This window comes from Asterias amurensis, chromosome 15 (genome assembly GCF_032118995.1).
Source record: "Asterias amurensis chromosome 15, ASM3211899v1".
Taxonomy (NCBI): domain Eukaryota; kingdom Metazoa; phylum Echinodermata; class Asteroidea; order Forcipulatida; family Asteriidae; genus Asterias; species Asterias amurensis.
In genome coordinates, this window is record NC_092662.1 from 17818293 (window position 1) to 17831511 (window position 13219).

Below are 13219 nucleotides of genomic sequence, written 5' to 3' on the forward strand. Positions count from 1 at the left end.
ACTTACGAGGTGTCGTGAATTGTTTTTTAAATAATAATATTGTTCAAGTCCTCGTGCCGCCGACGCGCCGATCTTAGCAGAGGAGTTCAACAGCGCCATCTATTGACGAACATGATTGAGAACAGGCATTTCACAAAGGTAGTCCTAACTTAGGACCAGTCCTAGGCAATGCTAAGAGATAGAACCAGTCCTAAGTTAGGATGAGTTACTGGTCCTAACTAAGGACCAGTCCTATCTCTAAGCATTGCCTAGGACTAGTCCTAAGTTAGGACTACCTTTGTGAAATCAACCAGGTACACTAACCTCTGAGACCTGTAAGCCCCTAATTGAAGAAAAGAAAAAACTCTCATGCATAATAAAAAGGTTTTTTTGTGTTTTTTTTCAAATTTATTTTGTCTAACCATCCCCATGTCAAGAAACGGTCCTGGAGGTAAGTACATCAAAATAATATACTAACCTCAACCTCTGAGACCTGGTATTTGAAAACAATATCATCAGAGGGGGCCTATACAGGTTCTGTTACCAAGTCTCTTATTAGGGTATAAAATAATACATCCCCATGTCACAAGAAACGGGTGTCACATTTTTTTAGTAGGCCTACATCGAATGGAATAACCTCTAAGCCGGTAGATGCAAATAATGTTTTATCTCATAATGATTAAAAGACATTACCCCGAAGATACAATATCGATATCGTCCTATGGGCTGGCACATTACTTGTTTTACCGCCACTTTTTAAATAATGGAAAAGTGCACCTGTATATACGCGCGTTTTACCAGCACATGACTCGCGAATGGTCACGACTGCACGTTTCATCAACCGCATGGCGGTCATGCAAAAGTTTTGTAATACCTAGTGACTGACCCTAACTTCAGTTGTTGGTTTGTGAGTAAAGCGCTCGCCTCTCACCAAGGTGACCCCTGTTTGATTCCCGGCCAGGGCCATATTGAGTTGTTCTTTTGTTCCCTGCTGTGCCACGAGGGTTTTCCAGACCATCCGGTTTTCCTCCCTCGGGAAAAATCAAACACTATCGATCTTGGCTGTGCTCCGTGGTCATAATGGGTTGATGTGGCTGGCAGCCAGACAGAGGCGCAGAGGCGCCCTTGCATGGCTGCTTCTAGAACACGTTGTAGCCGCGTCCTTCGCAATATCAGCTCTTATTATAGCTGCTAGATAAGGATAATATTATTATCATATTATTTCTTTTACACATTAACTGAAAGAAATGCATGCACTTTACAGGAAGAAAGGTAAAGAGCAACACATTAACAAACAGTACTAAGCAAACAAAAGGATAAAACTGAACAACAGGCAATAGAAAACAAAATAATGAGATTTGAGCTGAGTTTTGGAGTGCATGTTAGGCCTATTATATGCTCTGTTGAAAGCGGATGTAGCTGGGCGGGAAGAGAGTTCCAAAGTTGGGGGCAGCACTCATGGAGAAAGTCCTTGAACTGAAAGATTTAGTTTGTACTGATGGCGAGGAGATGTTGATGAGGAACGGAGTGGACGGGCTGGTGGGTACATAATGAGGTCAACCAGGTACATCATTTACAGGCATTTTGTTTAGGGCCTCTAGTGAGCTGTGTTTACTACTATTCTAGAAACTAATATCTCACTAGCTGTAAGCTTGGTCGACTTAGCCGCCTTGAAGAACGCGATCAAGTTATACCATGATTTAAAACGAGGACGAGGACTTCCCAAAATGTTGCCGCCTGATAGAAATAAGCATCCGGCAAAAACCTGAACAAACCTTGAATACAATCTGAACACAACATGAATAATACCCGGATAAACCTGAATAATACCTGAATAATACCCAAATAAACCTGAATAAAAGCTGAAACCTGAATAAATCTGAATACAACCTGAATAATAGCTGAATAATACTTAAATAGGCATAATACCTGAATAAAATTCGAACAAAACCTGACCGTACTCGGTCGCTTTAATTTCAGAAGAATGCATCGGACTGATGAAAGACTCGTGTTTTTTCTAAGTATTGCTCTAATCGGTGGTTGCTTTTGGTCCTTGCCCACACCCCCCCCCCCCCTCCCCCACCCCGGAGATTCCGTCGCCTCATACGGCGAACTGTAATACGTTAACCTACTTCTGAAAGCCCACAGCCCGGCGGACCGATTTCCCTGGGACACCATCCACCCCCCCCCAACACACCCCTCCCCCTTTCCCCTTCCCCAGCGGTAATAATGTGATAGCGCCCTCATTCGTTAGAAGTGACACATCGACTGTAGAGTAGCAACAAAGGACGCCATTTTAACCGAATTGCGAAAAATGATTGACACAATGTTTTGAAAATAGAATTTGGACTCTGGAATACTTCTGTGTAAATACACAGAACGTCAGCCACAGTATGGAATTCTTGCAGTATAGAACGGGGACAAGTTTTCAGGGAAGTTCATCGGTCGGACAGACTGGTGATAATGGAGGAATGAGTGTTGAAGATCTGGTGTTATCGATGAGAAAAGATCTTTTCGATGACGATTCGTCTGCCGTTCCAAACTCAGTTAGTCCGGCAGCAGAGTACGGCATCAACCCGGCCAGGTCGGTCACTGGAGTTCACGTTCAACCCGGTGCAGTTTCTGTACGAGTAAACGGTATAGGAAATGACGCTGACCCTCAAAGAATCAGACATTTTGCTGAAAGAAGTAACGAAGTTGAGCAGTTTTATCAACATGATCAACAGGCTGTTAATTTCAGACAGAGTTCACAAGAAATGGTAAACAACAACAATTTTGTTAACTTTTTTTTATACTTCGTTTGTATACAGTCTCTTATTATCAGATCATCAGATTCAGAATGGATTATAAAAAGTCGGTGACAAGTGAAGTGAAAGGATTTTATTTGTGGTAAATTAAATGTTTAGTAGGCCTAATTAATTTATTTCATAACACATGAAAAAGTGGTGGCATGATGCAGAAATTGTTTCACATAGTGGACAGTACTCTAGTCGGACAGTGTAGAGGGATTAATGTGTGATTGATTGTAAAAGTGGAGTTTTGTCAATTTAATTGCCTTTTTCCTTCTCAACACAGGTTGAACACCAATCATACTCGGGAAATGGGAACCATGGTTTGCACATCCAGCCAAGCCATGTTGCAAGTGTAAGCAATAAACCGGTGAATGCCCCACAACAGAACTATGTCCCAAACGGAATCGTTAGACACGATCAAGCACAGCCTCAGCTAGCTTCGCAATTTTATCAGCAGTTGCGGATGAGTTGGGGCCCTTCTTCCCAACAAAGTGAAGAACGCCAGGTAGCAATGTCTCCAAGCGGTGAACATTACCATCAGTCATCAGAGTACCAGGGAATATCAATGGTACCCATAAGTAATGGAGCAGTGGATTTTGAACCGGACCTTAGTCCTCGTATGCTTCCCAAACCCCCTCAGGAACCACGCCGTGGGTCAAGGACGCGGAGTAGTTTACGTCGAGCTGCGAATCTCCTCCTTAATCGCAGTCGCCAGAGTCTTTCTGATGGCGAAACGACTCGCAAACCCACGCCACCAACCACCCCGAGGAGTGAAATGGAACAGCGCAAAGAGGCAAAAACACAAACAATCCTAGAGCGACTTCAGAAAAACAAAAACAAAATGGGTGAACTGCTGCGTTCACCGAATTTATCTGGCATGCGCCGGTCAAGTCAGGGGAACATCAGCACAGATAGCTCTCTCTCCCCTACAGATAGGCCGAGAAGTAAATCCAGCAGCAGAAAATACGCAAGTGCAGAGAATCTTCAGGTTAATGGGCATCATAGAAGTGTAGAGAACCTTAGCAGCAGACAGGGACCCCAGAGTGGATCTGATAGGAACTATGTTCAGACGTATGAAGGCAATTCCAGCAGGTCAGAGGATAATGATTACGACGTCGTTCATTCGAGGGGTCCATCACCGGGATATAAACTAAGAAGGCATGCCAGTGGTCCTGTGTATCAAGAATCGGATAAGATGACCAACAGCTATCATAGAGGTGAACATTGTGGCCCATAAAGTTATCCAAACTCACTTTGGTACTTGTAACAGTTATTTTAAAAATACACCTTACAAACATTGCTTATAATCTAGAAATAGATAAAGTAAAAAAAAAAAATCAAACTGTTAACACCCAATGAATTGATAAAAAGGTTGAATATTTGCTCAGAATACACCAACAGCTTCATCTTTTGGATGGGACGTAAAGCTGTACATGTAGGTCCAATGTGTTGTGTACTGCACATAAAAACACAGTTACAGTTATTGCTCTGAGAAGGGGTTTACCCTGGTGTTTCTGGCAGTGGCTGCTGAATGCACCACATCACCTTGTAAACCTTTGGAAGGTGCCACATAGTCCCATTAGTCTAAACACAGAAGAAGTCTAAAATGTTTCTGTTTGTTAAAGTGCCTGAAGATACCTTATTGGTAGATGTGTTTGTTGTAATAAGACTCTTGTTATTATTTTTGATTTGTAGGCTACCACACTGCAGACAGTGATACTGACTCGGGAGTTGGCAGAGTGAATGGCTACAGTACACAAACACATCCCAGGTATGGTTGTAACCCATTTGGGTAATATCAACACTGGCTAAGTATAGCCTGTCTTACAAATGCATCCCAGGTATGGTTGTAGCCCAGTTGAGTACATGTAGCATCGTCTCTGACTACTGATTTAGTATAGCCTGTCTTACAAATGCATCCCTGGTATGGTTGTAGCCCAATTGAGTAACATCTACTCTGGCTACTCACTGTATATAGCCAGTCTTTCTAAGTGCATCTGTAAGACGTTTTGATGCTTTTCTTCTTCTGGCACAACCACTGCACTTTTATCTTGAGACAAATCAAGCTCGTGGATGAATGAACTTACCGCTATAGTCCCTTAATACAATAAAAACACTCCCTGATGAGGTTTATTTGGTTGTACAGGATTTGCTTGTATATAATCTGAGCATGACCAGATTGTCTGAGAACAAGGCAGTCTGCTGCCATTAAAAGTTTCCCATTCAATTTACTAACAATACACATTGATTCTCTTGCAGAAGTGACGGTCACAAAGGCATGCCATCAACACGAGACACGCTTCGTGCAATACAGAAAAAGCGTGACGCTCCGGGTCCTTCGAGTAGACACATGAACAAGTCTGTGAGTGGACCCCTGAAAGCCGATCATAGTATCCAACCAGTACGCACAGCGGATGACAGGTAAGATACCAGACCTGTGTCATATCTCCATCATCATGGATTTCCACATTGTCCTAGCAGTACCAGAATGAGACTGAGATTGTTAATGGTCTGGTGCCCTTTTTCAAGTTAACAATCTCAACCTTGTGTCTTATATTCTTATGGTGTTGTTGGGTGCTACACCAATAAAGTTACAACTTAAAACAACTAGTGTTTTTGGAAATTGTGATTTTGTATTTTCAATCAATTTTACTTCCAAAACAGCAGGTCGCCAATGGACAGGTCGGGTATGTGGATAGAACAAGGAGCTCGACCCAAACGTTCCAGTTCAGTGGAATCCTTAGAGACAGAGGAAGTGAAGCATGAAATATTTCCAGACAGTCAGATTGGGGCGTGGTCACAACCATCTCACAACTACAGACCAGAGAAGCAGCCACGAAAACCCAGGTCATCTTCGCTAACAAGGTCAGACCAAACTGACAGAAGACCCTCCAGTCGTGGCCCTAGGCCGGCTTCACCAGCTCGCTCGGTGCATTTTGAAGACAGTGACTCACCGAGAGAAGAGAAAAAGAGACCTCAGTCAAGATCACAGTCAAGGACTAAAGTATCTCCACCTGAGAGTGGTTCTGCCAGTACGAGAAACTCAGAGGATGGTTATATTTACGCAAAACCAGACAAGAGTAAGAAACGTAATAGCTTCTCAGACATGGAGGATCCATATGCCACCATACCGGATCATCATTCAAGGGTTGTGGTTGACGTCGACAATCCATATGAGGAGATCGAGATCCCAGATCGACATGACATCAACAGGAATCAGATCACTACGTCATCTAGGAATGCTGTCAATCAATACAAGAGCTCTGATTGGGAGGACTCTATCGATGGACTCTCTGCAAAAGTTGAGAAGAAACGCCAAACAAGAAAACATGAGAAGAGGGGAGTAAACGGCACTACACAAAGACAGGAAGTTATCAATGATACAAAAGATGAGAAGAGGGGAGTAAATGGCACTACACAAAGACAGGAAGTTATCAACAATACAAAAGGTACGTTTGTCCAGAGAAAATTTCTAATCAAAGTTGGATCCAATTTCATAAAGCTGTGCAAGTCTCGAAACTCCTGTGGAGACAGGTCTTTTTCTTTAGCTGCGCCACGCTTCTGGAACTCTCTACCACTTAATCTTAGATCTTGTCTTTGTACCACATAATTCAAATCTCTTCTCAAAAGGTATCTTATGTCACAGGTTTCAAGGATTAATTTGTTGTGTCTGTTTTTTTTTCTTTTTTTCTTTTTTGGTTTTACTGCGCCTTGAACACCCAGCAGGGTGGAAATGTGCACATTACAAGTATTTATTATTATTAATATTAAGTAAATGGTTGTGCTTCCTGTGGTAGAACTTAATTTTTTTTTCTTCTCTGTTTGAATCACAGAAAATGACGAGCCGATTTATGCCAAGGTTGACAAGTCGAGTAAGAGACCACCATCAGGTGCAGCTCACAGGCCCAGGTCAAGACAACGCTCCAACTCGGACAGACCCAGTACTAGAAATCCGTGCATAGCTAGCGAGTTTGATGACAGTATATCACAGATGGGTTACAAGGCCAATAATGACACACCATTCAAGAGGTATGTGTTGTACAGAACTCCTCTGCAAGAGCTTTTTAAAAAATGCTTCAGACTTTTTATTAACTTTATAAAATCTAAGCGATAACCAAGATAGACTGGTACCTTGTTTGTATACACGGTAGCAAAAAACTGTCGATCAATGATAAGCCATGCCCGAATAGGTGGCTACAGCTATGGCTATGGCTAGATTTTCGCATCATTCGCAGACATATAGTCTGGTACCCTGTTTGTATACACCAATTACCATAGCAACTTCATGGTTATGAATGCCATTGCAGGCAGCAGGTCAGACAGTGCTTTGCTTGACCTCAGTCAAACTCATGATGCCGCAATAATTGTCTTTTGCTAAAAAAGGTTTTGTTCATTTTCATTGTGCAGCTCGATCCAGAACTTTCAGGAACAATAAAGGGATAATTATTCTCTATTAACTATCTCTTACAATTGAATCTTGATGCTTTCCTTAATAGCAACCTAGGGGATTATGCAGAGTTGAGCGGGTCTCGTACCTCCATCTCGTCTCGTGTCTCCATCTCAGACAAGATGCAGAGTATCGGTAAGGCAACCAAGAAGAAGCTAAGCTCCATGAGGAGAGCACTTAGTCTAGATCGCATCAACACCGCCGGGAATGAAAACACCGATGAGGAGCAGCCAAAGGTAACTTTACGTTTTCAATTTGTTGTATTATTTTATTTATTTCAAGGTTGATGTTTTTGATCTCAGTCTTTGTCCTTCCACAAACCTGCCCCCCTCACTCCCTCTGATTCCTAAAGGGCGTTGAGAGTCACTTTCATCCTCAGCATACTGGTCTATCGTTTCAAAGTTAGAACAATTCTTGAGCCTGCATATTTTGTTTTAATGCAAAAGCCCCCGAATAATCTTGAACCTTTCGTCGCTCTCATTTTTCACTTTTAGCTCAAACGCTCTCCATCGTTAAGGTCCCTCACTGGGCTTTTCAGCAAAAAGGAGAAAAAGCAAGACGATTCCACTAAACCTGGAAAATTAAATAAAAGGTAAGAAATAGTATAAAATAAATTACTTTTAATTTCAATTTAATCGTTGCTTAAGTTCCAAGTTTCTGTTTGTCTGAGGGAGAATGATAATTTTGAAAGTACAACTTGTGTTCATACTTGTAGGCGCTCTGCTAGTCTGAGTGGTCTGCCGATACGACTCCAGCGGTCATCTGAAGATACCGATGTCACGTCACCGAGTCACATGAGGAAAGTCGGCAAACTACTCCATCTGAACTCTGATGGGTCTCAAGTTGTTGAGCTTGTCAAACCACCGAGTGGACCGTTTGGTTTCTACATCGCTCGTGGAACTTCAAACTTTGGCTCTGGTAAGTATTCTCAAAGTTCTGTTTTTTTGTAAAATAACTTTATTAAAAGAGTGTGTTGGAATCCTTTTATGATTTGTGTCCAAATTTTGGAACTGCATTTCTACATCTTTTAGGAAGATGAAGAAAATTCAAATTCAATAGTTAACAATTTGTTTCAATCCATACTCTCATCTCCCTACTAAGCTTACTCCCTACTCTATTCACCTATATAGGTGTCTTTGTTACCCGGTTGGGCGATGGCCACCCAGCAAAGATCCTGGCAGGTCTCCTGGCAGTGGGTGATGAGATTCTTGAAATCAACGGAGTAGATGTCCGGAACCGGCCTCTAGATGACATATATGACATGATGATGGATAATAACAAGCTGACCTTGAGGCTGGTACCGATCACTTCACGTGGCACATGGACGGATAGATCATATGGAGTGGATGTGTGACCTTTCAACTTTGACATCTACTTTCAAGCAAGAAGACTCGTGGAAAGGTATGGGAAAATAAAAGATCTGCTTGGATCTGTTTTGTACAATTCAATGAAAATACACATCTGTAAAACAAGTCTTACCCAGAGCATGTGGAGTAACAGGTGAGGGTAAAGGTCACAATCATTTTGACCTTTCAGGTCATGACCTTTCGATTAGGGCAGTATAAACTGTGGAAAACAGGTTTAAGGATTGTGCTGTTTAAGTTTTGCAATAGAGTTTTATCAGAGAGCAGCCATCTTGTTTTACTTGCCTCCAAATCAATTCATAACGAGGCTAGGGGTGTATTGATAAATAGTCTGATCCCCTTTTGATACCTTGAGAATCAGGACTCATCATTGCTATTGGTTACAGGGAACATGGTCTAATATGGTGGCAGTGGGTGAATGGTATTCAAACAACCACTTTCAAGATTTTTGTAGAAATGATTTGTGCCTCTTTTTTGCATAAGTAGTCGAATTATTTTTAAACCTTGTACATAACTCCCATTCGTTGAAATCTTATAAATATTGCTTTTGTAATTGAATGATGTATGTTTTGATATGTTTTTGTAAAAACAGCATTGAGTATTGAAATCATAAAAGGGTAGATTATCAATTATCAATCAGCATTTGTTTAAATTAAAATCATCGAATAAATCTTGTAAATTCATTACTGGAATCGTCTTTCACCAATCAATTGGCCAAATTGATAAAAAGTTGCTGGCTGCAAATTACACTTTAAATGGAGGAGGGCCAAGACTTAGTCAACCAAATATTTGTATGCAGTCAAATCATTGTGTGCCTTGCTAACTGCTGCAGTATTCCATACGAAACGGAAGTATTTGTGCCTACTAAATAGTTTTATTTTTCATAGTTCACTGCGCTGACATTCCATTAGCTTTGCCTTGCTGTGCTTTTACAGAACTTTTCTATCGATAGAGATTTGTACTTATTTTTTAAATACGAATATTATTATTGGAGAAAAAAAGTATAATATTCAAACTATTATTATAATCAGGTAATCCTATCTTTAAACTGATTTAAGTTTGATAGTTTTTGTAGATCGTATTGCTTCACGCATTCATGTACAAAGCTTTGAGATTCGTTAATATTAATAACTTCAGATTTAATATCATATATTACATAATATAGAGGCTGACATAACTTGAATATTTCTCTGTTAATTGACAGATATTGATAAAAATGTATCATTTTGTAAATCAATTTTTTTTATAAAATAGATAGTTGTGTTTCGAAACACTCAGGTAGAACATTTAAGTTTATATGATTCATGACCATGCATTGATTTCATAGTATGTACATGAAGTTCAGCTCATGTGGCCTAACATTATGGAAAACTATTTTACGAACAGCAATGTCAAATAAGCAAATGGCAGTCAGAGCTCACCATTCTCTGTTTTAGTTCTTTTATACACTTAATTACCGTTGCTATTTATTTGTGTAAAATGCTTGATTTTTTTACAATTTTTTTAGTGATTGTTTTTTTAAGTTTTTTAATTTTTTTTTTGTGGGGGGGGGGGGAAGTTGTTAGAAAATTTAATAATATGATACGGAATAGCACTAGCCTGCCAAGAAAGACGCTGTGTAAGTTTTGAGATATGCATTAGTTTGCATAACACTGTGTGATTGTATCTACTCTACTGTTTAGGTTACAAACTTGTCCTGCTGTTATGCTACTACCGCTGAGTTAGTTTCAGAGTTTCTGAGGTAATAAGGTCTTGTACAGATTGTATGTATTATACCTTTGCCATTACTAGTTAACGTACTCTTATTCAGAGATATGACCCTATTTCTGACTATTACCATGTCCCGTCAGCGACACAATGACTCAATATGTAGTGGTCACTTACATGGGCCCATGGTAATCATTTGAACCTACTGTTGTTAGCCGCTGAGATAGAAGAGGCTTTTATCAGCAGACGAGGGCAGAAGTCCAATCTGTTAGTGACTTCAATTGCTAATTCGGCTTATCTGGTTTGAGGCTAAACTAAAAGATGAGTTTGTCAGCGCCATTTTTACAATTTTTAAAAATAGTTTGTTTATGATTTCCTCTCTTTTAACTGGGGCAACTTACTGAGTTAATAATAATGATACATGGGTTAAATATCTCCCCCCCCCAACCCAATATGAAATGTGTCAAGGGTAAAACAAACAAATCACAAGAGACTCTTTAAGCTGGAGTAATGACACACACCATTTTATATTTTTACGTGGCCTAATTTTAAGCCAATGAAACGTTATTATAATAATCATGATCGGCATTCCAAGCTTATTTTTATAATGAATATTTATAAGATTTGACAAGGCAAAATGGCATGTGTTAGTTAATATTCATTATTCAGTTATATGCGCTGTTGTGTCTTCCTGTACTTATAAATATTCATGAGAGCTTTCAATTGATTGATAATACCAAAGTTCAGTGACCTGTGTTCAGTTACACTTTAAAGCTTAATTAGAAACACACCTTGAAAAGTATGTTTTAACTTTGCATGCTTGATTTAATTATAATGGACACCATTTCTTTACCTAATCCGATAAGCAGAAAATTTGTGTACAACTAAGCAACCCATGTGAACTAGTAACCCATTTCTCCTCAGCAAAAGTGTTTATGAGCACTTGGACTTAATTGTATTTATTATTGTAGATCAATTGGTTTTGTATTTACAGCGAGGGCCAATTTCAAGCCACTATTTCTTACAAAAAGAAATTATTCTATGCCAGAATTATTCACACATTTCAACTGTGAAATGCTTGTCTGAAATTGTTCTCTGATAACTCCCCAAAACCATGTACCTAGATATAATAGGACCTATGAAACAGTTTAAAGTAACAAATTTACAGAAATGCCTAAAAAAGATTGCCACATTTTCTTGATATTAATTTATGAAAAAGAACAGTCTACAATTATTTATAACCCCGTCCAACTACACAGTGCAATGATGGGATAGACGTAAACTGGAGTTCAAATCTTATTTATATCAAATTTTAAGATTTTTTTGTCACTTCCGTCCGAAGTAAGTTAAGTATTCAATTAATCATGATTCAATTTTAAGTGTAAGAAAATCATGATGTAATAATTTAAAAGTATTCAGATGTTATTGATGTTAATAGTTTTATGAAATCATTTAATTATGAGGGTTCCTAAGTGGTCCAGTAATTGTAGAATAAGAATTATATATAAATTATGATACTATTCAGACTATGTAATTGTTGAAAGTTGTTAGAGTTTAACTTACTGTGTAACTCTAAACACAGATTGATAGAAGATTTAAGCAATAAGCAGTGTGTTAGTAGAGTAATGAATCATACAAATCATAAAGACCAATCATGGAACCTTGCGGAACCTCATCAAGTCACTTGGTCACATTCAAAACTTATGCACAGACCGTGATTTGTTCAAAGTGTAAAAGTCAATTTCCGCATAAAATAAGAGGAATAAGACGGTAGAAAAATTGCAGAAACGATTGGTTACCAGTCAAAGTACCTTGTTATGTGTTATTTGTGACTGGTTCCCTGCTAATTTTGGCTCAGCAAAGTGCACTCACTTTGTACTTGCTTGGTGTTGTCGAGACACCTCACAAATGACCCAACAAGTTTTTATTGTTTTGTATCATTCCTAGCTGTGTGTTTACAACGTAAATAAATAATACATATCTTTTGTAAATACACTATTTGTTGCAATTGGTCTGAGACTTGTGCCTTTGTACTTATTATGTAAGTATCAATATAAACCACAATACATTATTTAATCACAGGATTTTTAGAAGCATAAATGGTACAGTGGGCTGTGGTTCTTAAAATCAACACCATAAAAGTATGGTGTTCAACAATCTAGGGCAAATCCTTTCTAAATGCCATAATTTAAATGTCTGGTGTTCACATTTACTTTGATGGTATTAAATTTGCTACACCTTGTTACTCAACTTAATAGTTATGAAAGATTCTTTTCCAATGATTCAAGGTTTATTAAAATGTGGGATATTCCTAAGGCTGGGGTTATGTACATGGCACAATCAGTGATAAATACTCCTGGAAAGTACCTTCAATATTAAGTTTAGAAACCCTAATACTATAAAAAATGTGGCAAAAAGGACATTTTCTCATTATGGAAATAAATGTGTTGGTTTTGTCACAATTAAATTCCTTGTATTTATTGTATGTATATTTTTATTTGTTTGAACAATTTATTTTGCTTTGGTTATTATTGTTATTTTTAAAACTTCAGTTGTTACACTTTTCGCCCATTATTATGAGTGTATTAAAGTATTCCTGTACAATGTATATTACTACATTTATTTAGATCGTGAAACTAATGAAATATGCCATGTGTGTTGGCTGAATTATGATTAAAACAATAATTTTTATGGTAAAGTCATTTTTAGTTCTGTTTTCTTCATTTTTATTTTACATCAATTGTCTGTACCTTAATTGTTGTTATATTTGAACATGATTTTAGTGACAGTTAAAACTAAGGTAGCCTGACACTTTAGGCACCAATAATTTACTGTCAATCATTTTGTCAAAAAAAACCTAAGAATAAAATTGTATCTATACAATTAATATGACAACGAAAAATGCACTGATTTGGCAGTTACGTTTTGTA

At 38.6% G+C, this 13219-nt stretch overlaps 2 protein-coding genes across 2 annotated transcripts in view; both read left to right on the forward strand.

Moving 5' to 3' along the window:
* LOC139948215 (ATP-binding cassette sub-family A member 2-like) overlaps positions 1–13219 on the forward strand; it is a 113878-nt gene that overhangs the window by 29887 nt on the left and 70772 nt on the right. The gene's annotated exons all lie outside the window — the stretch shown is intronic.
* Positions 2265–13139, forward strand: LOC139948202 (uncharacterized). The gene is made up of 10 exons (XM_071946274.1): positions 2265–2738; positions 3055–3988; positions 4467–4542; positions 5031–5192; positions 5436–6220; positions 6605–6800; positions 7268–7454; positions 7713–7810; positions 7934–8136; positions 8349–13139. The coding sequence occupies exons 1-10, from the start codon at positions 2373–2375 to the stop codon at positions 8570–8572; spliced, it is 3231 nt and encodes a 1076-aa protein (XP_071802375.1). The 5' UTR covers positions 2265–2372; the 3' UTR covers positions 8573–13139.

Excerpts from the sequence above, each read along its gene's own strand:
- LOC139948202 (XM_071946274.1), top strand. The coding sequence starts at position 2,373 with ATGGAATTCTTGCAGTATAGAACGGGGACAAGTTTTCAGGGAAGTTCA. Across the intron at positions 7,455-7,712 it reads CCGATGAGGAGCAGCCAAAG|CTCAAACGCTCTCCATCGTT; the intron begins GTAACTTTACGT and ends TTTCACTTTTAG. Across the intron at positions 8,137-8,348 it reads AACTTCAAACTTTGGCTCTG|GTGTCTTTGTTACCCGGTTG; the intron begins GTAAGTATTCTC and ends TCACCTATATAG.